Source organism: Odocoileus virginianus, chromosome 18 (genome assembly GCF_023699985.2).
Source record: "Odocoileus virginianus isolate 20LAN1187 ecotype Illinois chromosome 18, Ovbor_1.2, whole genome shotgun sequence".
Lineage (NCBI taxonomy): Eukaryota > Metazoa > Chordata > Mammalia > Artiodactyla > Cervidae > Odocoileus > Odocoileus virginianus.
The window spans coordinates 20,928,056-20,956,021 of record NC_069691.1 but is presented as its reverse complement, the minus strand read 5'-3'; the positions used below and the strand labels follow the sequence as shown (position 1 = coordinate 20,956,021).

Here is a 27,966-nt window from a genome sequence, read left to right as displayed (position 1 = left end):
GAGCAGGCCGCAGAAGGGAAGGAGCATAACCGAGTACATATCCCCAAATAATCAGACAATTTCCAAGGTGTGTATAGATAAATATTTGCAGAAACCTTTCTAGGGTTTTTTTTTTTTTTCCTCCCCCAAACCACTGAAACATGGCTCATGCTAAGGTTATATAAACTCCTTCACTAAATGAGTGGAAATATTTGACTCAATTCCCTGGTTTGCTATTGTGTGATCTGCTTATGATAAGCAGTTGTTTTTTTTTTAATTCTAGTCTGTTGTGTACATTTTTATGCAACAGTTTTATATTGTTTCAAAGAAGTATAAAAGTCAAAGAAGAGATTGGTAAGCTATGTCAAATGAAATCTGTGAAATGTCAACTGCAGATCAGCAACTGGGGGACAGAGCTGGACCTAGAAAGACATTAGACATTCTGTCTTCTGGCTCTGGGAAACTGCTGTCACTCAGAATGAATGAGAGTGATGATATCTTGTCTTGACATGATGGGGGAATGAGATGTTCCATGGGAGGAAAATTATAAATCTCTGCAATTTATACTCAGCATTAAAATTCTATATTTTATCATCAAAAAAATTAATTCACCTCCTTTGGAGTTAAAAAGAAATCTTTCTCCTTTGGGAAGAATATTCAGACCATGTTCATTTGACATGTGTGTGCATGTTTTACAAAGACTAGGTTGGAAAATAGGTGAAGACACTAAGAAAATGGGATTTCGAGGCCCCCTCCACCCTACCTTCAGTAACAATAACAACATTGTATATTTTGCTTAGTGAGTTTCTGTTTAAGTATGCATGTTTTTTATTTGTTTGCTTGCTTTTGAAGTAAATGGCTTCAAACTACTCAAGTTTCTTGAGGGTTTGTTTTTTTTTTTTTCTTTTTAAATAACATTCCTGGCATCTCTCTTGCTGTAAGTTAGTGATTGCTTTTGGTTGTTCCCAGAGCCTTGCTTTTCACTGTAGAGCTTTCTCTTCTGCTTCTCTCCTGCCCTCTCATATCTGATTCTTATTTGCTATTTTTATTTCTGTGAGCTAGTTAACAAGAAAGCAAGTTTATAAAAACTAAGTTTAAGTTAATAGATTATAAGATTTTTCAATAAAATACTATGTAGTGTTTTTTAGGTGGTAACAAAATTGATTCTATATACTAGAAAGTCTGTCATATTTATGCAGTCATTTCTCACAGTGGACTTTTTAGTGCTAAATTCTTATTTATTTCCTTCTTCCTAACAATTGTCTGTATTATCACGATCACGTCCCGTTGCTTTTTCTTTTTTTTTTTTAAACACTAGCTTTCTTTTTTTTTTTTTTTCTTTTCCATTTATTTTTATTAGTTGGAGGCTAATTACTTTGCAACATTGCAGTGGTTTTTGTCATACATTGAAATGAATTAGCCATGGATTTCCATGTATTCCCCATCCCGGTCCCCCCTCCCACCTCCCTCTCCACCCGATCCCTCTGGGTCTTCCCAGTGCACCAGGCCCAAGCACTTGTCTCATGCATCCAACCTGGGCTGGTGATCTGTTTCACCCTAGATAATGTACATGTTTCGATGCTGTTCTCTTGAAACATCCCACCCTCGCCTTCTCCCACAGAGTCCACAAGTCTGTTCTATACATCTGAGTCTCTTTTTCTGTTTTGCATATAGGGTTATCGTTACCATCTTTCTAAATTCCATATATATGTGTTAGTATACTGTAATGGTCTTTATTTTTCTGGCTTACTTCTCTCTGTATAATGGGCTCCAGTCCCGTTGCTTTTTATTTCCCCTCTATGTATGTAAAAGTTAGAATTTTTGTACCAATTCTTTTCTTTTAAAAGCAAAGACTACTTTAGGTGTGCATTTATTTCATTTAGAATGGTATATATTTAAACTTTTATTAATGCTTTATACAGAGTGTCATACTAGATTTTGAGATTATATTAACTTTATGCCATACAATCTTATTTATTTTAATAACATGGAGTAAAACCCAGCCTGAAGTAGCAAAAAGCAAAATGTAAGGTCAGCTGAGGGCTCAGTATTATTTTATTCTCCCCAGGTTTCTGAGATAGACTATGCTAAAATCTTGTTGTGTGTGTACTTTCACATTTTTTTTTCTTTGTTCAACATTACTTTTATAGTAAGTAATATGTGGTAGCCAAGAGAGCATGGCTGAGTGTGAAACTTGTGTGACTGAATAGATAAGAATGATTTGTAATTAGCATGTAATTATATACTTTCTGGAGAGATGTATAGATATGTAATTTATATATAGATATATAATCTAAATATAGATACAGAGGTCTGTTGTAAGAAATTAACATTCTAGATGACTCCTAATATGCTCAAATGAACTCTGTTCTTTTAGTTGGTTGACTATGCTACATTTTTATAACTAGTAATCATAATTCATGCTAGTCACATCATTGCAAATTACAAAAATAGAACGTTTTATATTGCTGACAGTCCTTTGCCTCCTTCCCCTTCCCCATACACATTTTCTACTCTTTATTAATCAAACTTTTATTTACAAGTTAGATTTATTGTGCCGTGGAGGAGGGAGTTGTGAAATAAAATTATTCTCCTCCATCAAGCTATTGGTACTAAGATCACACTTCTAAATACTGTAACCTGCCCCAGCTATACATCTCTGCTCTGTCAGTAGTTAACAGGCAGAGGTACCAGGAGAGGAGACTGAAAAGCCACTGAGAGCGTGTTGCATCTTTTATTCCCAAACAAAGAAATACAATTAAGAAGCCAAAGAATCTTGCTTCTTCCCCCCCCCCCCCACCCCCTGCCAAAAACAAATTTGAGATGCCAAAGATGGCTCCTTAGCAATGATGTAGGTTTCCTTCTAATCCAAATCCACGCCTTTCTCTCCCTCCCTAGCGATCTGCTCACAGGATTCTGGTGTTGGTTGGTGGTGTGAACTTCTTCTAGCCCCAAAGTCTGTGGTCTCACAATTCCTCTTTTCTCTCCATAACTTGAGGGCGACCTGTGAGAAACATTGAGGACATGTTCCCCAAGAAAATAGCCTCTATACGGGGAATCTTGGCATGCAAGTTTTTAATAGAAGTTATGGGGATAGTGTCAGGGTTAGCTTGCTCTGTTTTTTCTCAGAGCAGTGGGCCACTCAGCCCTCTTTTCAGACTAATTCCAGTTAAGATGATGTGCTTGGAGAATATATATTTATCAAGCACAGAACACTGAGTTACTGTTCTCTTCCAGCGGAGGGAAGATACATGTTCTTGATTAAGTAGGCATCCGAACCCAGCAAGTCTCTTTAAGCAGCCTCTGACTTCTCTTCTCCATAACTATTCCAAATCCTCCATTCTTGGTTCCTGTGTCATCTTCCTGCATTGTCTCATCAGACCTCAAGAAGGGGAATGCAGAGAGAAATGGGATTTCATCCCATGGTTTCTTACTGCAGCAATACAAATGTAGAAGCTCTACCGTGTTAACTACTGTGATTTGAAACATCCTCCCTTTGATTCATCAACGGCCCTACACAAAAAGCCCAGGAAAATTAAGTGACCTGTTTCTATGAAACAAGTGGTGTATACATATGGCGACATCTACACATTGTCATAAGACAAAGCCTGCCTTTCTACACAGAAACAGCCTGTTGAAGTTTTTCAACCTCCTAAGTTTTTGGAGAACAACCAAATACTTCACTGCTAACACAGTTTCCCTGCTCATTATCATGATGCTTCCTTTCACTGCATTGACAGAGTCCCTGCTCCTTTCTCTATCACACTTTGCCAGCCACCTACTGAACTGGCAAATCAAGTGTTAGGTTTTTTGGTTTTTTTTTGCAGGGGGAGGGTCTTTTTTTTTGCTGCAGTTGAATGCCAGCAACTATGAGAGAGAACAGACACTTGTCCAAAGGCTGACTCCCCTCTCCCCCTGACAGTTTTGATAGTCTGTGGTCATTGCTCAACTTTAACATTGTTCGCACAAGTACATTTCAAGGAAACTTCAATGTTAGGAAGCATAAGGTGTCATTTTAAACCTAGTGAATCAGATCCTGCCATTTCCCTTACAATTAGAAGATCAATGGATAGTTATCATTTTATATCTCAGGTTAGTTGATGATATCACTTTATTTAAACACCTTTATATTCTGCCTCATTGGAGAAGGAAATGGCAACCCACTCCAGTATTCTTGCCTGGAGAATCTCAGGGACGGGGGAGCCTGGTGGGCTGCTGTCTATGGGGTCGCACAGAGTTGGACGTGACCTAGCAGCAGCAGCAACATGTTCTGCCTCAGATACTACCAATAATCTTAACTGAGATTGGCATGTCTGACTGCAAAAATATCCCAAATCATGTTCCTGTTACACCTTGGGCAATGTTCTTTGCCAAGCATAGAACCTACACAGATCTCTGAGTTCTGGATTTCAAACCACACTTGACCTTTGAGGTGTAAGTTAATTTATACTTGACAAAAGAAAATATATTGTCCAAAGAGAATAGGACTAAAGACGCTTTAATAAAATCATAAACAAAATGTTTATGAGCTAAGTGTAAATGAATCAGAAATATATGAATCAAATTTCCCCTAAAATGCAAACGGGTCTAAAAATTAGTGGAAAGGGGGTCTGACAAAAGATGTGCTTTGAATTTCATCAAGCCCAGAGTATTTGAAGTGCATTTTAAGAAGCTTGACAAACTCAGACTGTGACTGGATTTTCCCTTTGTTGATCTCTTTTATTCCCTCAATATCTTGATTGAGAATTCAGTGGTTGAAAAATGGGAGAGAAAAGTCTTAAGATTTTTTTTAAAAAGGCTTTTTGTCACGCTCTTATACAGTCAGAATAGGGAATTAGAATTCGGCTTTGAAGACTTTGTCTTTGCTCCTGCTATTTTACACCTCTCATGTTTCCTTTTATAATTGTTTTCTCAGGTTTGCGCCTTCTGCTCCATCTCCTCACCACATTAGCCCCCGGAGAGTTCCAGCTCCTTCAATAATGCAGAGAACACAGCCTCCCCATACCCAGCAGCCCTCAGGATCACACCTGAAGTCTTATCAGCCAGAAACAAGCTCTTTTCAACCAAATGGAATCCATGTCCATGGTAAGCAAGTAACTGTCAGTCCCTTGAGTTTTGAAAAGCGATGCTGCGCTGTTGATTTTAATTAAGCGTCTTAGTTACCTGTTGTAGATTTCAGCCATCCTGTTATATACCACCAGGCTTTGGCTTTCATGACTTTCCTCTAAAATTTCACACTTTATCAGCATGAAATCTTGTAGCATCTTCCTGGCTTTGGCCCTAAGATGGTATGACTTAGGATACCCACAAGTGGTCAGCCCAAGGTAATGATCCATTCATTGACCCAGGGCTTTTAACACCTTGTGGACAGGTCCTAACAACAGCATCTTATTTCTTAGACAATAAACGGTGTAAAAGGCAACAGCAGGGGTTCTTTTGCCTGTACCTGCCTCTCCTCTCACAGGTCTTTGCCCCCATTCCCACATGCCCAGATCCTCTCCATCCTTCCGAACCCAGAGGAAATGGCACTTCTCTCTGAAGCCTTTCCTGATCTCCTTGCTGGACATAATCTCTCCTGGCTCTAAACTGGCTGCATATCACTTGTACTTCTGATATGACATATGCTTTCGCTCACTTGTAGTTTACTTCTCTGTGAGTAAAACTTGTCTTCATTGGTAATGTGTAAACTTCTTTCTAAAGTCAGAATTTTCTGACCCATTGTTCTTCCTTTTCGAGAATTTAGCACAGCTTTTCACATGTTGTAAAGACACATAAGTACTGGATGGATTCATGGAAGAAGAGGGAAGAAGGCAAGAGAAGTCATGATTGTTTTCAAAATGTGTTTAACCTAGAACATGCATGGAGAACTAAGTTTAGCTTAATTTCTTTTCTTTACTTGAGCCAATTTTGCTGACTCAGTCAGATATCTTAGTGAACATCCATAGAAAGGTGAGTTGTTAAATCATACAGACTGAAAATATACATAGCCTTTTACTTCCTAGAGACAGATACACATTCTATTTAAGCAGAAGTGATACTGTATATTTAAACTGAGAGTTTCAGCACCTGGGAAGCATGATTCAATTCTCCTCTATCTGTCTCATGCTGATTCCTGAGTTTACTTTATATGAGTTATTACTTGTAATTAATGGGTGATATCCCCCCCAAAATCTAAATCAGTATTCAAGCTGTGTATGAGTAAGTATGAATAACCTCCCAAGAGGGCAGAACAAAGGAGCACTATGGAGCTCAGTTTGGATAAGAAATCCATCGCCTCTCCCCTCTCCCTGAGAGTAGTAGTCACACAAACCCCCTATCCTCAACAAAACTTGGGCCTGTGGTGTTATTTTTTTACCTTCTTCTGTCAGTAAATTTCTTCTCAAGCTTTAGTTGTGTGTTTACTCAACCAAGAAATATTCCTTGAGTGCCTACTATGTGTAAAGAAATGAATGTGTGAAAAAGACAAACAGAACACTCTACTTTCCGAGGGGCGTTCCCAACCCTGACAAGGAGCTCTTCTAATGTGGGGGAGATACAGGTGCTCTGAAGCCACTCTTATCTGTGGGTGGAAGGCCAACAACAGAAGTTCTGGCTTTGTGAAATACAGAATAGGCCATTGATTCTAAGACACGCAGTTTTTACCTTCATATTTTAACACTGCTAAAATCTGAATGTATTTCAGTCAGTGGCATCGTGTATTTGGCAGTAATTTTTCTTTCTGGTGCTGTATAGAATAATGGAGCATTTCACAGTCAGTGGTGTCATAGTTCCAATGAAATGCAATATCACACAATTTGATTACAACTGTGAAGCATATTTTAAAATTTCAAAAATTAACCTACTTGTAGAATAAAAAATCGGAAGGAAATTCTCCAAAACATTAACAGTTTTTTGTTGTTTTTAAATCGTGGTGGTAGGATAATGGGTGGTTTCCTGTCTTTTTTTCTTTTTTTCTGCTTTCTAAAGAAATTCTAAAAAGAAATTTTGGAATTAGACCAATTGGAATGCAAATACCAATCTACCCAGCTGTGTGGCTCTGGACAAATTATTGAGCTTGAGTTCTCTTTCATTAAATGAGGGAAGTCTTACCTATCTTCTCTCCTCTGTTGTTATGAGGATTCAACAAGGAAAGCACTTGGTACAGTGTAGGAGCTTAATTAATTAATGTTCTTCCTTCTACTCCCTTTTCTTTATCAGACTATTTGAGAATAGGAAAAATATTTGTAGCCTTAGGGTAAGCATAATACTTGATGCAGAGTAGACATTTAGTAAGTATTTACTGAAAAAGGGATTGACACTCTCTCATTCACCAAACAATTAATGAAACAAGATACAATTAAGGGATATACCCTCTCATTTTGTCCTGCCTCTTAGCAAAAGACTCTTCTGCCATATTTCTCAATTTTAGTTGAATAATGAATTTTCACAAGTTTAGTTGAAGCTTGAAACTGTGGGGTTTTTTTTTCCACCTTGTTAAAAATTCCCATGACTAACAAGAAACTGCTAACAGTGTTATGAATCCTCACTAGTTGGTCCCCAACAAAGGTCCTTCTGCCCAGTGTTGTTCGAGTCCATAGAACAAGACTGAGTTCATTTCAGAAGCAAAGGAAAGCTTCCTTCTTTGATAAAAGGAGAGGCCCCAACTCCTGCTCTATAGCATGGGCTTTCCCAGAAAGACCATAAACCGGGCTTCTTTATAGGGTTCTTTCCTAAAGGGTGGGAGGAGTTCTTGCAGGTCCGGTGCAGCATTTCTGCAAATGGCATGCCATCCTCATCTTGACTTGCAGTGTTGTGCTCAATCCTTCTGCAGAGTGCACGCCAAGCTGAAGTGTCTGGCACAGCAGTTCTGCGCTGGGAGCTCTAATCCAACATGTTAAGTGCAAGGCCTGCTATAGGCAAGTGAAACTAAACACAAAAGAAGAGATTATACTTGATCTTCTCACCTAGGTTGTGTCCTATTTTTCCTGGGGACCCCAGTGGACTTTGCCAATGACAGTAGCAGCTCTAAAATAAATACATACAACAAGCCTTTCTGGAAGAGATCAAGATACAGTTATGCAAACTGGGAGATCATGATTCTTACAGGAAGGGTGGGCAAGTGGCTACAGTGAAGAACTAGCAAAGGAAGTGTTCATGGATTAGCTTCTGGGCCTCTGCTAGGATTTAAGAGTAGGGACCCAGATGTATACTTACTTCCTCTGCCAAGCTTTTCTTTTTAATTTTTTTCTGAAAATATTTTTCTAAAACTTTCTTGGCATGACCATTTCTTATCAGCTACTCCTTAGGATAAGGGCCAAATTGATCTAATATTTTTCAAGTGGGTGATTCAGTGCTAGGGGCGAGGGGAGCAGAGATCCTCTAAATGAGTTGCTGTTACTGACTATGCCTTTCAGCTTTGGTTGCACTAGTTTGCTTGATGGTATTATATAGGATCTTGGTAAGAAGGAACTTCACTCCTGATAAAACTAGATTTTTAAAGCTCCAAGCAGTGTCAGGGTTGCTAACACGATAGCTGCAGTGAATATTTGTTCTTTCTTTCAAGAAATCCATGGCTTTAATGAACATTGTCACCCCCATCCTCTCTGTGCTCCCTGCGGTAGGTAGAAGTCAGAGAAAAATGTCATCACTGTAGTTTTAGATATGGGAACTGAGACATGGAAGAGTATTAAATGTCTAGGCATTGCTGCCTTGGCAAAGCACATGGGCATCATTCACAAGAAATCCTCATTTCCAAGCCACTTTCTTAGTCTACCTATGTCAAAAGCACATCAAAATAAATGATTTGTGTATATCCATGAAATATGCACTTGTATGTAGATGTTGTTGCATTACATAGAACCATGAAAGGTTATTATTCAGAAGGGCTTTGGTCTAATAGATTAAGAAAATGTGGTCCATTGAGTTTTATTCATGCCATACTAATTGATAAGAGCTTAGATGTTGTGTGCTCTATGTATATATTTATTAAGAGGTATTTTGTAAAAGGTATACTGTGAAAAGGTTAATAGCACTGCTTTTCAAGTTCCCTTAACTAGTGGATGACCCAGGACCAGAACTCAGTTTTGTTGATTCTGCATCTACTTCATCCATTCATATTGTCTTCATTAGTAAGGTGGATAAGGTGTCATTTCTTTTAATATTTGAATGCTGATAGCATTTACAGGTCTCTGTTTGGATGGCATCTCTAAGGTAACTTCCTAATACATTTTAGTCTTTTATTTAAGATGTAAACATAAGGACAACCCTTTCCAATCATGTAAGCTTATTCTTCGGTCTTTTCTTTCTCTTTAGGACTGTTCTCTTGCCCGGGCAAGCTTCAGCATTTTGCCTGGATTAGTTGCCTAAGAGTTGATATTTGTACATTGTGTTATGGTACTAATGGATAATTTATTTTTAAATGTCCTATTCACTCCAGGCTGTTAAAACGCCATGGGAATTCCTAGAACAGTATTTTAACAACCTTTCTCCTTCTGGACCCATCAAGGAGAGGCCAAGTTCAATTCAATAAGTGTTTATTGATCATCCACTTTTGCCAGGCAAACAAGAATGTTGTTTAATCAGTGCAATGTGATACATGCAATAGCAGAAGGTAGCAGAGGCTCCCAGGTTATTCAGAGGAAAATATCAGAGAGAGGGTTCTAGAGGTGACCTTGATTAGGGATTTGAAGATGAACAGATCTTTGGGTAAGCCAAGTGGCAAGCAGGATTCCAGGCAAGGGGAAGCAGAGTACAGAGGCAAGAACACAAATGGCAGCACGGTGTATGCCTAGAGAGGCGAGCCTAAGGCAGCTTGTGTGTGACTGGAATGCACAGCTCAGCTGTGGAATATAGGGAGAGGAGACGGAGGAGCCCGCAAGGCCAGCTTCTAAAGGGGTATGGGGCCACACTAAGTGTTATGCTGCCGAGTAAAGAAGGCAGTGTGTTAGTTAGGAAACTCAGCTAGGGCATTGTGTAGAGGATGGAATGGGTGGGGTAGGAACATACCATCCTAACTCTAGGGATTAGATTGGACTGCCTCTGGAGAACACCAGAATAACAGTGACTTATGTAAATGGTCTAGTTCACCCAGATATAACTGCTAAATAGGGAAATGATGTCAGAATAATGTGACATTGTTTGTCACAACTGTTTGTTCACACCCAGTCTTTCCTAGGCAAGAGTAGCTGAGATGCAAGGAGGAAATGAAGAAGCCCTCAGCCTATCTGATGCACAGGCAGGATCCCTTTCTTTTCTCTTTTAATAAAATTTGAAAGGTCCCAAAGCCGTCTCCCCAGAAAGGTACACACCAGGCCTGCCCAGCCTTCAGCTGATGACAGGTCACAATTCTTCCAAAGTACTGGTTCTGTCACCTGCTATCTCAGTTCCTGCAAGCTGTCTCTTCAAGTCAACATTTTTGTGCATTTTTAATAACCACCATAGAGCCTCTAGCCACACTGAACTGGCTGCCCAGATCTTCTCTTATTATTTTCTTATTCCTGCAATTAGTAGGTTTCACAGATTTTGAGTGGTCTGTCCAATCCTAGTTTTCCCAGAGAGCCTGTTATTTGCAATACATGTTTGCACAGAGCAAAGAGCTTCTCGTGACTTGTTTATCATGTTATAGCAGCCTGCGTAGTGTACTCTTTCTCATGTGACAAGACATCTAAAAGTAACTGTACGGGGAGAAGAAGCAACCCACCGGAGCCAGCAGTGTGCCAGCCTCCTCCAGCTTTCTGTTTTGCTATCTTTAACGGTGACTGCCATCCTCCACTGTGACCTCCATAGTGGTCACAATATGGATGCTGTTGTTCTCCATTCATTTCTTGTCTCAGTTTCAGGCAAAAATAAGGGGAAAGAGTGAGGGACAAGTGCACCCCAAACTTAACCCCATAGCCATCCTCACATGCAAGGGAGTCTGGGAAGACAGATATATTACTGCATTACTGCATTGCCACGCTTGACAAAATTGAGGTTCTGTTGATAATGTTTATTGGATAGACAGACTGCAAGATGTGCCAAAAATTCTCTGGAACCATCTTCTTCTTTTTCAAGTTGAAGAATAATTGCTTAACAATGCTGTGTTGACTTTTGCCGTACAATAATGCGAGTCAGTCATAGTTATACATATGTGTGTGCTAAGTCACTTCAGTTGTGTCTGATTCTTTTGCAACCCTGTGGACTGTAGCCTGCCAGGCTCCTTTGTCCATGGGATTCTCCAGGCAAGAACACTGGAGTGGGTTGCCAGGCCCTCCTCCAGGGGATCTTCCCAACCCAGGGACTGAACCCTTGTCTCCTGCAGCTGTGTATACAGGTCGAGCTTCCCCAGTAGCTCAGCTGGTAGAGAATCTGCCTGCAATGCAGAAGACCCCAGTTTGTTTCCTGGCATGAGAAGATCCCCTGGAAAAGAGATAGGCCACCCACTATAGTATTCTTGGGCTTCCTGGTGGCTCAAATGGTAAAGAATTTGCCTGCAGTGCAGGAGACCTGGGTTTGATCCCTGGGTTGGGAAGATCCCCTGGAGGAGGGCATGGCAGCCCACTCCAGTATTCTTGCCTGGAGAATCCCCTGGACAGAGGAGGCTGGCGGGCTGAGTCCAGGGGGTCTCAAAGAGTCAGACATGACTAAGTGACTAAACACAGCACAGCATGTATATCTCCCCTCCCCATTAAGCCTCCCTCCCTGCTTTGGAACAAATCTAATCTGTAAAATAGAATAATCTCACAGGTTCATTCACATTGATTGCACCTTGGAAATCAGTGGTAGAGACTAGAGGCCTTGTTCTGAGAGTTCTGCCTCGTTTTCTGCCCCTCTTCCTTATTCCCTTAGGTTTCTATACTTTCCACTGCTTGCTGTCATTTCACCCCTTTGGAGTTGCCATTTTCCAACACAAAGATTTCCATCTTCCATGATTTCCAGTCATTAGATTTCATTAGGAAATAACCATGAAACTGTCTGCCCAGCCTGAGTTGTTTGATATCAGGGTGGCAGCAGGGAGAAGTAGGAGCTGTCTCTGGTGGTCCATGCTCCCGTGGTTCATAAGCTATCTTCTCATGATTGAAAGTGTGCCCTGCCTGCAGACCCCAAAGAAGCATGCCAGTCAGCTCCCAGACACTAGTGGCATTTCTACACCTCACTTGGAAAACAAAACATTTCCAGACACCAGCAGGCCTCCAAGAACAAAACATGTTGTCAATGGCTTATCCTACCAAACAGCCCAACCACCTTTCAAACTGAGGAAACCTCAGAGCATTGATACTTAAATGAAATGGAGTGGCAGGTACAAGCTGAATTCTTCCTCTGTGTTGGCTGTTTACTTAACAATGATTGCACAATGGTACTTTCTGGAAGAGTCCTATGGGTTACGGCTATGACTGATCTCATTTCTGGAGGTTTATGGTGATAAATGTTTAAAGCTTATTTTTTTAAGGCAAATTGTAGAGACAATAAACATACTTCCCTCCCACAGGAAATTTAGTCACATCTGCATATATGAGATTGTGAAATAACAAAGCAGTTAAGTCTAGAAATTGTATTGCTTAGAACTTAAGCATCTATCACAATTTCCCCTTGAAATCCCAGGAAGACAAATAAGACTGATAAATCAATGTGTAAAAGTCTTCATTGAGAAAGCTGTGACATATTCACAAGGAGAATGAGCCAGTGACTGTACTACATGTTATTCTGATCAACAGCAGTCATAATTAGGAATAATTTTTGGTATCAGCCATGATGTTATTAATGCTTATATAGTACTCAGGATTGATGATTAAATCCAGGGAAATTCTTAATTGCTCTTATATACTTAATTACTACAAAATTATCCCAAGAGCAATTTTACATAGCTACTACTTGATAAATTCTGACAGTGTGCTAATTCTATAAAACAAAAGTTAAAATTAAGTGTTTATGAGTACAGTCAGAATTTCAGCATGTTGGGTTTTATGACAGGTGTGTAAAACGGTCATCTTAATCAGAGGAGCCATTTGATTGATTACGGAAAACTAAACTATGAATAATCTACATATATAATTAAGCGTCTGCACATACAAGCACACTCACTCATAGATTAAACTCCTATATCAATAAGGATAATAGAGGACTGAATCAAGTAATCATCATTAAATTCTAAGTTTCCTGAAGACAGGAATTGTATCTCCTCACAATGCTTGTCACATGGTAATACTTAATAAATTTATTGAATAAATATGAATTAGTAAAAAGGGGAGGAGTAAGAGAGAAATTTTGCCCAGGATTTCTTAAACTGGTTGTTGAAGCAAGCCATCGGCAAAATTGTGACTTGGAATCATGTTTTCAAGACCCCTCTTTTCTCTGGGCACTTCCTCTTATTTTCCTGTCTGTCTCTTTAGATATTCAGTGCTTACCAACTGCCTGAGACTTCTCCCTAGAGAAAATAGGATGATCTAATGATTCACTTATGCATTAAGGGAAATTTAATGCAGTGCTCTTCCTCATGAGTATTTTGCACATTTGGTACTGAGTGTCAAGCAGTGAAATTCTGAGCAGTGGCAGCCCTGTGGAAGAGAGATTTTAAAGCATTCACAGGGCCCTTAGGGGCAAGTCCCTTGTTTTCAAAAGCACTTTTCAGTTTTCAAAGCATTCCTAGCCTCTCGCTTACATACCCCAAATTTGGTCATATTATCTCAGAAGAGGAGATTTACAGAAGGGGAAATTGTGACTTGCCCAAGGTGATACAGGAAGAGAAACAGTGAGCTTTAGAAAAAAGCTGTAAGAGTCTGTAGAAAAAGTCTCTGGAGTCAGGCAGATCTGAATTGGAATCTTATGAGCAAGTTGTGCAATGTCCTGAATCTAATTTTCCTATTTTATTTTTATTGAAACAGATTTGGTATACAATGTTATGTTTTTCTCCTGCAGAGAAGCTCTATACAGTCAGCAAAAACAAGACCAAGAGCTGGCTGTGTCTCAGATCATGAACTCCTTATTGCCAAATTCAGACTTAAATTGAAGAAAGTAGGGAAAACCGCTAGGCCATTCAGGTATGACCTAAATCAAATCCTTATGATTATACAGTGGAAGTGACAAATAGATTCAAGGGATTAGATCTGATAGAGTGCCTGAAGAACTGTGGGCAGAGGTTCGTAATGTTGTACAGGAGGCTGTGATCAAAACCATTCCCAAGAAAAAGAAATGCAAAATGGCAAAATGGTTGTCTGAGGAGGCCTTACAAATAACTGAGAAAAGAAGAGAAACGAAGGACAAAGAGGAAAAGGAAAGATATACCCATCTGAATGCAAAGTTCCAAACAATAGCAAGGAGAGACAAGAAAGCCATCCTAAGTGAACAATGCAAAGAAACAGAGGAAAACAATAGAATGGGAAAGATTAGAGATCTCTTCAAGAAAATTAGAGATAGCCAGGGAACATTTCATGCAAAGATGGGCACAATAAAGGACAGAAATGGTATGGACCTAACAGAAGCAGAAAATAAGAAGAGGTGGCAAGAATAACAGAAGAACTATACAAAAAAATATCTTTATAACCCAGACAACCTAGATAGTGTAGTCACTCATCTAAAGCCAGACTTCCTGGAGCATGAAGTCAAGTGGGTCTTAGGAAGCATCACTACGAACAAAGCTAATGGAGGTGATGGAATTCCAGCTGAGCTGTTTCAAATCCTGAAAGATGATGCAGTGAAAGTGCTGCCCTCAATATGTCAGCAAATTTGGAAAACTGAGCAGTGGCCACAGGACTGGAAAAGGTCAGTTTTCATTCCAATCCCAAAGAAAGGCGATGCCAAAGAATGTTCAAACTGCCACACAATTGCACTCATCTCACACACTAGCAAAGTAATGCTCAAAATTCTCCAAGCCAGGCTTCAACAGTACATGAACAGAGAACTCCTGGATGTTCAAGCTGGATTTAGAAAAGGCAGAGGAACCAGAGATTAAATTGCCAACATCCGTTGGATCATAGAAAAAGCAAGAGAATTCCAGAAAAACATCTACTTTTGCTTTATTGACTATGCCAAAGGTTTTGGCTCTGTGGATCACAACAAACTGTGGAAAATTCTTAAAGAGATGAGAATACCAGACCACCTTACCTGCCTCCTGAGAAACCTGTCTGCAGGTCAAGAAGCAACAATTAGAACTGGGCATGGAAGAATGGACTGGTTTGAAATTGGGAAAGGAGTATGTCAGGGCTGTATATTGTCACCCTGTTTATTTAACTTATATGCAGAGTATATCATGCAAAATGACAGACTGGATGCAGCACAAGCGGGAATCAGGATTGCAAGAGAAATATCAATAACCTCAGATACAGATGACATCACTCTTATGGCAGAAAGTGAAGAGGAACTAAAGAGCCTCTTGAAGAAGGTGAAAGAGGAGACTGAAAAAGCTGGCTTGAAACTCACCATTCAGAAAACTAAGATCATGGCATCCAGTCCCATTACTTCATGGCAATAGATGAGGAAACAATGGAAACAGTGACAGACTTTATTTTCTTGGGCTCCAAAATCACTGCAGATGGTGACTGCGGCCATGAAATTAAAAGACGCTTGCTTCTTGGAAGAAAAGCTATGACCAACCTAGACAGTGTATTAAAAAGTAGAGACATTACTTTACTGACAAAGGTCCATGTAATCAAAGCTATGGTTTTCCCAGTAGTCATGTATGGATGTGAGATTTGGACCATAAAGAAGGCTGAGCGCTGAAAAATTAATGCTTTTGAACTGTGGTGTTGGAGAAGACACTTGAGAGTCCTTTGGACAGCAAGGCGATTGCACCAGTGAATCCTAAAGGAAATCAATCCTGAATATATCCTGGAAGGACTGGTACTGAAGCTGAAGCTCCAATACTTTGGCCACCTGATGCAAAGAACTGACTCATTTGAAAAGACCCTGATGCTGGGAATGATTGAAGGCAGGAGGTATAGGGGACGACAGAGGATGAGATGGCATCATGGAAGACAGAGCCATCACCAACTGAATGGATATGAGTGTGAGCAAACCATGGAAGTTGGTGAAGGACAGGGAGAAGGACAGGGAACACTGGTGAGCTGCCATCCATGGAGTTGCAGAGTCGGACGCAGCTGAGCATTTGAAAACAACAACAATATTATGTCAGCTTCAGGTGTAATGAAATCTGACATTTACATACATTATGAAATGATCATCACAACTCTAGTAACCATCTGTGTCCCCCTACAGTATTATTGACCTTATTTCTTATGCTCTAGCCTTCTGTTTAACTGGAAATTTGTACGTCTGAGTCTCTTTTACCCGTCTCATCTACCACCCTCCCCTCTATAGACTATCCATTTGTTCTCTCTCTGAGGCTGTGTTCATTTTGTTTTGATTCTTTCTTTTTTTTAATTCTGTTTATAATATGAGGATAGTGCTATTTCTCTTTTAGAGTTGGTATAAGATTGAGAGATAATGCCTGGTCTGTAGTGTATGTTCAGTTAATTAGAGCTTTTATTACTACTGTTATTTTTCTACCATGCACCAGATTCTGGGTATGCTGGTTACTTCCACTTATATTGTTTAATCCTCACAATAACAGTAATAAAAATATAAATATAATCTAGCTTCCCAGGTGAGACTTTGCCCCCAGTCACATACCTAGTGAGTATCAGAGCTGGTATTATAAACACAATCTGACTCCAGAGCCCACACTTACTCTCCTTCATGATGATGCTTGTAGATACAGTCCTGTGGGAGTTTTTAGTTACTTGGGAATTATTTTTGTGTGAAATTTAAATGTGAACCATTAAAGATGAGGTTACTTAGAGAACTAAAATTATTGCTAGCAATATAGGTACAATGATTCGGGAGACAAAGTGATCTCCCACCAACTACTTGTGTTGTGTCTTTGCATACTGATTGCTGAAAATATCTGCCTTTTCCTTCCCGCTGGGTGAGGTGATATGGTCTGTGCTTACATTGCCCTTTCCCATTAGTCCTCATAACATTCCTATAAGGAAGGCATTGTTTATTCCCATTTTACAGCTGAGGAATCTGAATCACTAAAACGTTAAGTAACTTGCCCATGATTTCCTAATCTTGAAGTGATGGAGTTGGAAACTACACCCAGGGCCATCTGCCAGCAGAGTCTGTGCTCTCAGCCCTGGATTCAGAGCTGTCACAGCCCCTGAAGGGAAGGGAGTGCTGGCTCTCCGAATGCCCCAGCGGTGTTACCCCACAGGTGTGTATGTCTCTGTGTGTGCGTGTGCGCATGTGTGTGCATCCCATCACGTGCCATGTTTGCTCAGGTACACATGTGCTGGGGGCGAATGCTTGGAAGCCTGATTACTAAATCAACAAACCAGGTTTACTGGACTCTTAGCACATTCCTTAAATGCAGGTTTTAAATTATTTGACTTTTTAAATTAGGAAAAAAAAATTGCCTTTTCATTTTTTAAGAGTGCTTAGAGTCCTTAAGTTTATGAGGAGCTTCATTTGCTTCCCAGGCTTTGTTCACTTAACTGCTGCTTAAAGGTGATGACTGTTAAGGTTGGTGAGTATTCTTGTTAGACCTTTAAGAATACTTCTGGAACAGCATCGAAACATGTATATTATCTAGGGTGAAACAGATCACCAGCCCAGGCTGGATGCATGAGACAAGTGCTCAGACCTGGTGCACTGGGAAGACCCAGAGGGGTCGGGTCGAGAGGAAGGTGGGAGTGGGGATCGGGATGGGGAATACATGTAAATCCATGGCTGATTCATGTCAATGTATGACAAAAACCACTACAATATTGTAAAGTAATTAGCCTCCAACTAATAAAAATAAATGGAAAAAGAAAAGAAAAAAAAATAATACTTCTGAAAATGAAATATATGCATGTATATGTACATGACATCTGCCCTGTTATAAAATGGCCTCATAATAAGCATTTTATTTTATGACATTTTTTTTTCAACTTAACAAAATATATTCTTTTGCTTTCTGGGTCAGTGTATGTAGATCAACTCCTTTGTAATTATATAGTACTTAACAAAAACTTATCATCATTTTTTCATCATCCCACTGTTAAAAGAAATTTATTTTTTTCACTTGTTGCTTTTATTAACAATGCTGTATTAAATCTCCTGGTGTATACTGCGTGTTTACACAAGCACTCTCACACACATGCTTATCTTTCTGCATACTTTCTTTAGGGAATATTTCTAAAAGAAAAATTGCTGGATTAATGGTTATATACATTTTAAAGCTGGATAGGTATTGCCATATATTCCTTCACAAAGTCCATACCAATTTAGACTCAACAGCAGTGCTTTAGAGCACTCATTTCCCACCCTAGATATTGCCAGTCAGTTTAATCCTTGCCAATTTGTACACCAAAGTTGTTTTGATTTTTCCTTTGGTTAAATTGAGCATGTTTTAATATTTTTATTAAGCTCTAAAGGTGATTTACTTATAATAGGAATTAAGTAACAGGCACTTCTACTTAAGTAGTTATATTAAGTAGTTCACTTGGTCTTTCACTTCCCAGTCAGGTTGTGTCATTGGCAGTAGGAAAGTTTGCTTTCTCAATTGGAACTCAAAAATTTATTGAAGAGAAGAAAAATATCCAGAAAATTATTTCATTGACTATTGTGACTTCTCTGTCAGTTAACTTAAAAACTATAGAAAAGTGTCTAATGAACATTATTACAGATTTAGTGCTGTTTTTTATTCTTTGGGAGAAGCAGTAACATTTTTTCCAGAAGCAAATGTTTTGTCTTATATCTGAAACTCATAAAGTTTAGCCTCTAATGAATTGAACTCTTAAAATCAAATTAAATGTTTTCTTATAACTCTATTTTAGGGGCTGCTCAGTTGAAGTCTTCAGGTCTGAACATATTCATGGCAATCCATGTTTTGTAATTCTTGTGTTTTAATTGGAATTTTCCTTATAAATATGATAAGCAACTCATGGTTTAGAAGGAAAAATGTGAATAACTTTGGTTGGAGTTTCCTAAAGGGAAAAACCACACACACATCAGAAACATCTGTGTTACTGGTAACACAGTCACTGTGTTAATAAAACAGAGCAACAATACAACACTAGAATTGGTTTGATCTATGCCCATTTAGATAATCCGGCTCAGACCATGTTGCAAAATGATCCTAGTTCCCTTAGAATTTCTAGATGATTTACTTACAATTGTGAGTGTTCTTTTTCATTCATTTTTTGCTTTCTAACCATATTGTTCTGACTAAACTCTCTAGTTCTATTGCAAAGTCTTTGAGAACTAGACCTTAAAGACGCAAGTTTATCAAAGTAAATAAATTTAGGCCTTTTTGTAGGTCATTTAAGTGTAATGACCAGCTACTCCTCTCTTATTAATACATTCTTCCACAAACCCAGTCTTATATCACATATCCTAAAGCAAAGCTTCAGATTCTTTAATTCTGTCCTCAGTATGGCATAGTGATTCCAAGGATTGAAATTATCCAAATATTTACCCCCAAGGTTGATTGTGTCTGTGGTTCTGGGCTGATGTAGTGCTTTATTCAATACCACTGAGGTCAGTGATAGCGCCTACATTTATATTGCAATGTATGTTTTATAAATTACTCTTAGGTATAAAATCATTTTCGGTGCCTGAAAACTAAAAGGAACAGCTCATTAAAATACTTTGTGGATAAACACCTGAATCGTCATTATAACTTTATGAAGAGAGTAAAAGATATGTTTCTGCTCCTATTTCGAAATGAAACTCAGATTAGTTGACTGAGTTCCTTGACCTTGGGATGGTTTTCTAAAAGAGTGCAAAGCATTCTGTGGATGAGTTGAGTCACTTGATTTTCCTGCCCACTCTTGTTTTTCTTCAGATTCGGTGGCCTCCTGATGTATAACAGAAAATGCTGGCTTAGAGCAGCAAAATTCTCCAGGTCACCTTGATAGAACCAGTTGTATTTCTATCATTTTTGTTTCTCCCTAAATTAAAAGAAAAATTTCAGTGTTAGAAAGGGAAGTGAAGTGAAGTGAAGTCGCTCAGTTGTGTCTGACTCTGCAACCCCATGGACGGCAGCCTACCAGGCTCCTCAGTCCATGGAATTTTCCAGGCAAGAGTACTGGAATGAGTTGTCACTTCCTTCTCTGTTAGAAAGGGAAATCTCTTTATATTTTTCTGAAACTCCTATAGGTTACTGTGTACAGGTTCACAGATCAAAATCTTTGAGCTCAGCCATAGTTCCTCTTACCATCAGTATCTTCAGCAAAGGCTCTTCTTGTAGGATCATTCACTCATACGCTTATTCTCAAACATTCAGCTTCTGTTATGTGCCGGGTCCTGTTTGGTGTGTTAAAGCCACATCAATAGAGAAAATGGACAAAAATCCCTGCCTGCCTAGGGCTCATACCCAAGGGATGATTCTTAGCAAGCAAAGCCTTTGAGCTCAACCATGAGAGAATATTCCTCATGACCCATATGTACGCAAGAAATCATGTCATCTATTTAGTCCCTCTAGCACTTGGCACAACTGAGATGCCTATTACATACTTAAAAATTAAGAGTTTGGTATTCAGTGGGATAAGAGTAAGAAGGAAAGGAGAGACCCTGCAGACTACACATACTCATCAGAGTCTGAACCCCCCCCCCCCCCCCCCTTCCCCAGGTGGCAGTGAGAAGAAGACTATGCAGCTGGAGGGGTGGAGCAGAGGATGGCAGATCTTAAATTTGGTTATCCACATTAGTAGTCAGTGTCCACAAGGTCTGACAAGATGAAAAGGCAAATTTCCTGGTGGCCAGATGGAAGGAAGTGACAGGAATTTGGGGATACAGTGACAGACATCAGGTTTTACAAATGCAAAGCCTTCTCTGCTTTGTCAAACCCACCTATATAGATATCTTTTACTTCAAGTCCAGATTTCATCTCAATGTAATATTCTAGACAGTAGCTTTTGGGGCAGCTTAACTGTGTAACAGGGACTTAGCTGTGAGGCAGAAGTTCAGTGGAAGAAACAATCAAGCTGTCTATGCAAGTGTGAGATCTTGCATGTATGATAGATCTCTCTATCCACCTGTAGAGATTAGGATGCTGGAAAACTGTATAGTCATCAACTTGGATTTGGGGAAACAGGAAATCACCTAGTTAGTGGAACAGATATAATGTGGGAGCTTGGTTACAGCTAGACATCAGAAGCCTAGGCCACAAGATCGGTGTGGGGCCATCAGTAAGACCACGACTTCTGAGTCACTCAAATGAGGTCCCATGATTTCACCTTGCTCAAGAACTTACATGCCAGAGAATGGCACCGGTGGCGGGGGGCGGCGGACAGAGGTCATCTTGAACCATCTGTAGTTCAGAGTCACTTTGGGACAGCCATTATCACTTCATCCCCAAGAGCCCCTGGAATCCAGCAGAAGGGGCTGGAGGTCAGCCTAGGGGGGAAAGATGCCCACTGGAAGAGCTCTCCTTCTGCATTCCAAATTAAATCAGAGCTGTTCTGTTTTTTTTTTTTTTTTTTCTATTGGTATTTCATTTGGAAAACTTTCCAAAGATTGAAAATCATCTAAAGATGTTCTTAGGGCTTAGCTAACTGTAGAGCCCAGATGGAGCTGATGCTGTGGCTTCCAGTTTAAGAATCACAGGCCTAGACCCTAAGTGTAGGACTCAGTACCCCCTCCCCATGGTTCCCAATCAGAGAGAATCCAAAGGAAGAAATTGGCCAGTGCCTGAGGAAATACTTTCCATCTTCCTTCTCCTTCTACCTTCTGGGGGTGGTCCTATAAATGCAGGACAACCTAAAAGCTGTAGAGAGCCAGGATGGCTCCCAGGGGAGGCTGCAGCATTTCATGTTAATGTCCCTTTTAATCTCCATCTGGAGTCTTCTTCTCTGCCAGACCTTTCTTCCAGCGAAGCTTGCTTGGAAGGACAAGGGAAGATAGAATTAAGTCTCCATTCTTTGCCATGCTTTCCTTTTTCTGTTTTAGACTCAACTACTCCTGAGTCAAAGGGTTGCTTGTGAACCTTATGCAACACAGTTTCAGTTCAGTCGCTCAGTTGTGTCCGACTCTTTGCAACCCCATGAATCACAGCACACCAGGCCTCCCTGTCCATCACCAACTCCCAGAGTTTACTCAAACTCATGTCTGTCAAGTCGGTGATACCATCCAGCCATCTCATCCTCTGTCGTCCCCTTCTCCTCCTGCCTCCAGTTCCTCCCAGCATCAGGGTCTTTTCCAGTGAGTCAACTCTTCGCATCAGGTGGCCAAAGTATTGGAGCTTCAGCTTCAACATCAGTCCTTCCAATGAACACCCAGGACTGATCTCCTTTAGGATGGACTGGTTGGATCTCCTTGCAGTCCATACAACATAGCTTGACTCAATTGAGAGCAAATTTACCTTTGTACTCAGAGAAGGTATGATGATAAGTAACACCGAGCTTATAATGAGACTGAACGAGCTGGAATTTGCAGTGTGTTTTACTGTTTGCAGAATATTCCCACACTTATTATTTCATTTGATCCTTGTGGTCGCTAGGGAGGGGTGTATACACCAGCAACAGGGTGACCCTCTGCCATAGAGAAATTCCCAACTCATTCTTTTCAACCTTGACCAGTGGCCAAAGTGTTCACTTCACACACTCACCAGAACAGGATGTCCTGGTCTTCCACTCTTCATATTCTGCACTTCACATATATCCTGAATTTTTGAGTCATAGATGGGTGATGGAGTACAACTGGGCACTGAGTCTCTTTCCATTTGTTCCTGCGCTTCTTCCCCTCCCTACCGTGAGGATTATGCTCCCGCAATAGTATTATTTTCTCCCTTCAATCAGTAGGGACTCAAAGGCTCAGAGAGGCTATGTTTTCCTCAAGGCCACACAGCCAATAAATGGCAAAGCTGGCTTTCATATTCATCTTAAGAATCTTCAGATCTGGTTTAGAGAGTCTCTGTTTATTTGCCATATGTGCATTGTCACCATCAGGATTCACTGAACCATTTTACTGTAACTGTATATATCAACACATGGCAATTACTGAGACACATTGCAATTAGTTTATTTTGGCAGCTTATCATTTTGAGATTTTGGAAGCCATAGGCCACCACACATTAGGGTTTTGGTTGGTTTGAAAATATTTAAATGAAAATCGGTTACATCTTTTAACCAAGAAGGTTTTATGCATGCCTTTCTCCTCACTCTGCTTTCTCCCATTTCCTTTTTGCTCCTCTCAGCAACATGTTCTGCCCACTCTCATCCCCTTATTTGAACCTTTGCAGAATCAGTAGCAGACCATTTTCCTCTTCCCCTACTCCAAGTATACAACTCAGAGGGCCAGAGTGTGGTTGGCTCACAGTAATACATTCTGTTAGCAACTTGCTGCAAACCAGGTGAGGAGCTGTGAGGCTTAGGAGCAGAGGAGAGCACCAGAGTGTGCAGAAGCATCTCCCTGTGGCCTGCAGGCTAGTGGTAAAAGCTGTGGATGAAAATGGCCCCACTGCTTGAAACCAGGTGGATCTGTCGAACTTGATGCCCTGTTGCTGCCACATATCTGACAGGGGGCTAGGGGACCAGGCGATTACTCCACGGGTCAGCTTTTCAACCACTGTAACCTGGGTCCTTCAATAGGAATGTGCCCAAATGGAATGTTAAGGGTTATTATTTCCATTATTTTCCTTCTCCTAAGTACAGTAGTTGCTTAAATGTCAGTCTTAAATAGCTCAAGTGCTTTTGCAAGCTGGTTTAGTTCTCAACCCGAAGAAAAATCTGTCTTCCTAACACAGTCTGTAAGCTGTTCCCGTAGCTTCCCCATTTATAGACTCTGTATTAAAATGAAGAGTCAGTTTCTCCATCACTCCCAGGGGGAAGCTTCAGAGAGTTCTGACTACAAGAAGACCTGGCTGAGGTTGTTGGCCAAGAGCAGGGACCAAGGTGAAAAATGGCAACTGGACTATGGAGGCTTCATTTTTAAGAGCAGCATCATTTTAAACCTAAGGGTGGCAGGCTATGTGAAAAATTGTGTAAGAATTACATGTGCATTATACAGAATCTATAAATACTTCTAAGCTTATTTCATAGTGATGATAATTGCTACTATTTATTGAGGGCCTACTACATGCTAGGGAATGCACTGGATGCTTTTATAAATGCTCTCATGTATAATGTTTTCTGCAGTCCTATAAAATAGATATTATTTTAAATGAAAATAAGGCTCAAGAAGGAGAATAATTTATGCAAAGACACATAGTTGGTTAATGGGTTATCCAGGCTTTGAACCCAGATCCAAGTTGTTCCTGTAATGGATAGAAAAAAAATAGTGACTAATTCAGAAAACTAGCCAAAAGAAATTTCTGAAATGTCTATTTCTACTCTTCAGGGTTTTTTGAATTTTTCAATGTTTAGATAATTTCATCAATTTTGTTAATGAATTCAATTCTTTCTCCCTAATGAAAATGTTTGTACTCTATGAAATGTTGATCTGAGTAACTCTGTGATCTAGTAGTGAGGGACCTCAACAAAACGGCCAGATTTTGCTTAAACTGATTGGTCTGTAAGCTTAAACCTTGTTATCTGTATGAACTATATTACCAAGCAGATTAGAGTTTGAGTTCTGGTTCTGAAACTTGGTAGCTATGAGGATTTGGATAAGTTATTTGAACTTTTCTGTTTCCTTGTCTATAAACTGGGGACAGTACTACATAATTCAAAAGTTACTATAAGTAAAAAAAGATTGAAATATTGCCATTTGCAGAAACATGGATGAATCTAGAGAATATTATACTTAGTGAAGTAAGTCAGAGAAAGATGTATTATATGATATTACTTCATTGTAGAACCTAAAAAATAATACAAATTAATCTATATAAAAAATAAAAACAGACCTGCAGACATAGAAAACATATTTATGGTCACCAAAGGGAAAGGTTGGGGGGAGATGGATAAATTAGGAGTATGGGATTAACAGATATAAACTGATAAACATAAGATAGATGAACAACAAAGATTTACTGTACAACACAAGGAACTATACTCAAAACCTGTATGTGTATGTGTGTGTGTGTGTATATATATATATATATGTACGTATGTATACATTTGAGTTACTTTTCTGCACACCTGATATTAAAAGAATATTATAATTAACTATATTTCAATTTTTTACAAAGTTGTAAGAATGAAGATTTTCTATGTAAAACACCTAAAACAATGCCTATCTCAGAACAAATAAATATTAGTTCCTTTCCTTCCTTTTGAAAGAATTCTTTGGGGGGGGGCGGGAGTTGGTGTAACACTAACCAAAATGTCTATGAAAATGCTAAAAGCAAAGAGACTACAGATAAGAAAGCTCTGAACTTAGTAGAAAAATATATGATGACTTTAAGCTCTACTCCCCATTTGTTTTAAGACAGAGACTGGATCCATGAATAATTCCAAATAACTGGATGTTCATAAATATTAAAATGATTGTATGAATTTTCCACTTTTCTCTTATTTGCATAGTATTATATAAACAAAAAGTATTGGTTATAAAGACAAGTGATTCAAATTCCATCTCTTTGTCTATAAAATGAGAACATTTGTTTGAATTACCTACTTACAAGACAGGTATATCAGAGACTGCCTAAGAAGGAATTTTCAAAAGTTTTTAAAATCATACCGTGTGAGTAGTAAGTGTGTAATTCCCTGGGCCTTTCTCTGAGTAAAGTAGGAGAGCATGAAACATGCTGAGAAGCTGTGATGCCAGAGATCATATTCTTATGGCCTTTAAGAGCTTTACCAGAGACTTATCTAATTTTCCTCTTTCTTCTCATTGACTTATGTCATGGGTTTCAGAAGATATTCAAAGTGGGGTGTGCAAGGGTCACCAGAGAGGAGGAGGGAATGCACAAAGAACCATAATAATGTTGGAATAGAAGAAATTAGGGTAGCCAAAGGGAGTGGGTCATGCATTTTATGTGTCCCTGACCTTGGGACTTTAAGAATACGCAGAAGAACTGTACAAAAAAGATTTTAATGACCCAGATAACCAGATGGTGTGGTCACCCACCTAAAGCCAGACATCCTAGAACATGAAGTCAAGTGGGCCTTAAGAAGATTCACTACGAACAAAGCTAGTGGAGGTGATGAAATTCCAGCTAAGCTATTTCAAATCCTAAAAGATGGTGCTGTTAAAGTGCTGCACTCAATATTCCAGCAAATTTGGAAAACTCAGCAGTGGCCACAGGACTGGAAAAGGTCAGTTTTCATTACATCCCAAAGAAGGGCAATGCCAAAGAATATTCAAATTATTGTACAGTTGCACTTATTTCACATGATAGCAAGATTATGCTCAAAATCCTTCAGGCTAGGCTTCAGCAGTATGTGAACCGAGAACTTCCAAATGTACAAGCTGGACTTAGAAAAGGCAGAAGAGCTAGAGATCAAATTGCCAATATCTGCTGGATCATAGAAAAAGCAAGGGAATTATTTAAAAATATATATTTCTGCTTCATTGACTATGCTAAAGCCTTTGACTGTGTGGATCATGACAAACTGTGGGAAATTCAAGAGATGGGAATACCAAATCACCTGACCTGCCTCTGGAGAAACTTATATGCAGGACAGTAAGCAACAGTTAGAACTGGATATGGAATGATGGACTGGTTCAAAAGGGAAAGGAATACCTCAAGGCTATATATTGTCACCCTGCTTATTTAGCTTCTGTGCAGAGTACATCATACAAAATACTGGGCTGGATGACTCACAAGCTGGAATCAAGATTGCCAGGAGAAATATCAACAACCTCAGATATGCAGATGATACTACTTTAATGGCAGAAAGTGAAGCGGAACTAAAGAGCTTCTTGATGAAGGTGAAAAAGAAGAGTGAAAAATCTGGCTTAACATTCAACATTCCAAAAACAAAGATTATGACATCTGGTCTCATCACTTCATGGAAAATAGATGAGGAAAAAGTGGAAACAGTGTCAGATTTCATTTTCTAAAAGACACTTGCTCCTTGGAATTAAAGCTCTGACAAAGCTAGACAGTGTATTGAAAAGCAGAGATCTCACTTTGACAACAAAGGTCCATTTAGTCAAAGCTATGGTTTTTCCAGTAGTCATGTATGGATATGAGAGCTGGACCATCAAGAAGGCTGAGAGCTGAAAAATTGATGCTTTTGAACTGTGGTGTTGGAGAAGACTCTTGAGAGTCCCTTGAACTGCAAGGAGATCCAACCAGTCCATCCTAAAGGAAATCAGTCCTGAATATTCATTGGAAGGACTGACACTAAAGCTGAAGCTCCAGTACTTCAGCCACCTGATGCGAAGAACTGACTCATTGAAAAGGACCCTGATGCTAGGAATGATTGAAGGCAGGAGGGGAAGGGGGTGACAGAGGATGAGATGGTTGGATGGCATCACTGACTCAATGGAAATGAGTTTGAGCAAGCTCCAGGAGTTGGTGATGGACAGGGAAGCCTGGCGTGCTACAGTCCATGGGGTCGCAAAGAGTCAGCCATTACTGAGCGACTGAACTGAATAGCAAGTAATGTTGAGCTTCTTTCCATGTGTTTATTAGCCTCCATCTGTTTTCTTTGGAGAAATGTCTGTTTAGGTCTTCTGCCCATTTTTGATTGGGTTGTTTGTTTTTCTGGTATTGAGCTGCATGAGTTTCTTGTATATTATGGAGTTTAACCCTTTGTCATTTGTTTCAGTACAATTATTTCTTCCATTCTGAGGGTTGCCTTCTCATCTTGCCAAACTTCTTTCTTATTTGAGCTTTTTCCCTCTTCCTATCTTGAATGCAGTCCAGAGAAAAGAGTTGCATCTTTGTATATTCCTTAAGGAAAATCCTTTTTATTGTTCATATGTAATCTTAAATTATATTACTTGATTTCTCATTTATGTTTTATTCACCACTGTGTCTCCAGACTTGAGTAAGTGCTTAGAATGTAGTTGTCAAGTAAACAAAAGCATAGAAGTTGAAATGTTTGTGTTAAAAGAATAGGGAAGAAAAGTGAAAAGTAATATTTGTAGAGTGCTCTATGCCAGACAAGTGCTCAGCTCTTTACATGGATCATCCCTTAATCCTCTTTAACCTTTGCAGTT

General features: G+C 39.5%; 1 protein-coding gene across 6 annotated transcripts in view; it reads left to right on the top strand.

Moving 5' to 3' along the window:
- GLIS3 (GLIS family zinc finger 3) overlaps positions 1-27,966 on the top strand; it is a 540,750-nt gene that overhangs the window by 501,040 nt on the left and 11,744 nt on the right. For all 6 annotated transcript variants that reach the window (XM_070480424.1, XM_070480426.1, XM_070480425.1 and 3 more), the window contains one exon: positions 4,895-5,064. In XM_070480424.1, coding sequence (XP_070336525.1) covers positions 4,895-5,064 — 170 coding nt within the window. The remainder of the gene's footprint in view (positions 1-4,894; positions 5,065-27,966) is intronic.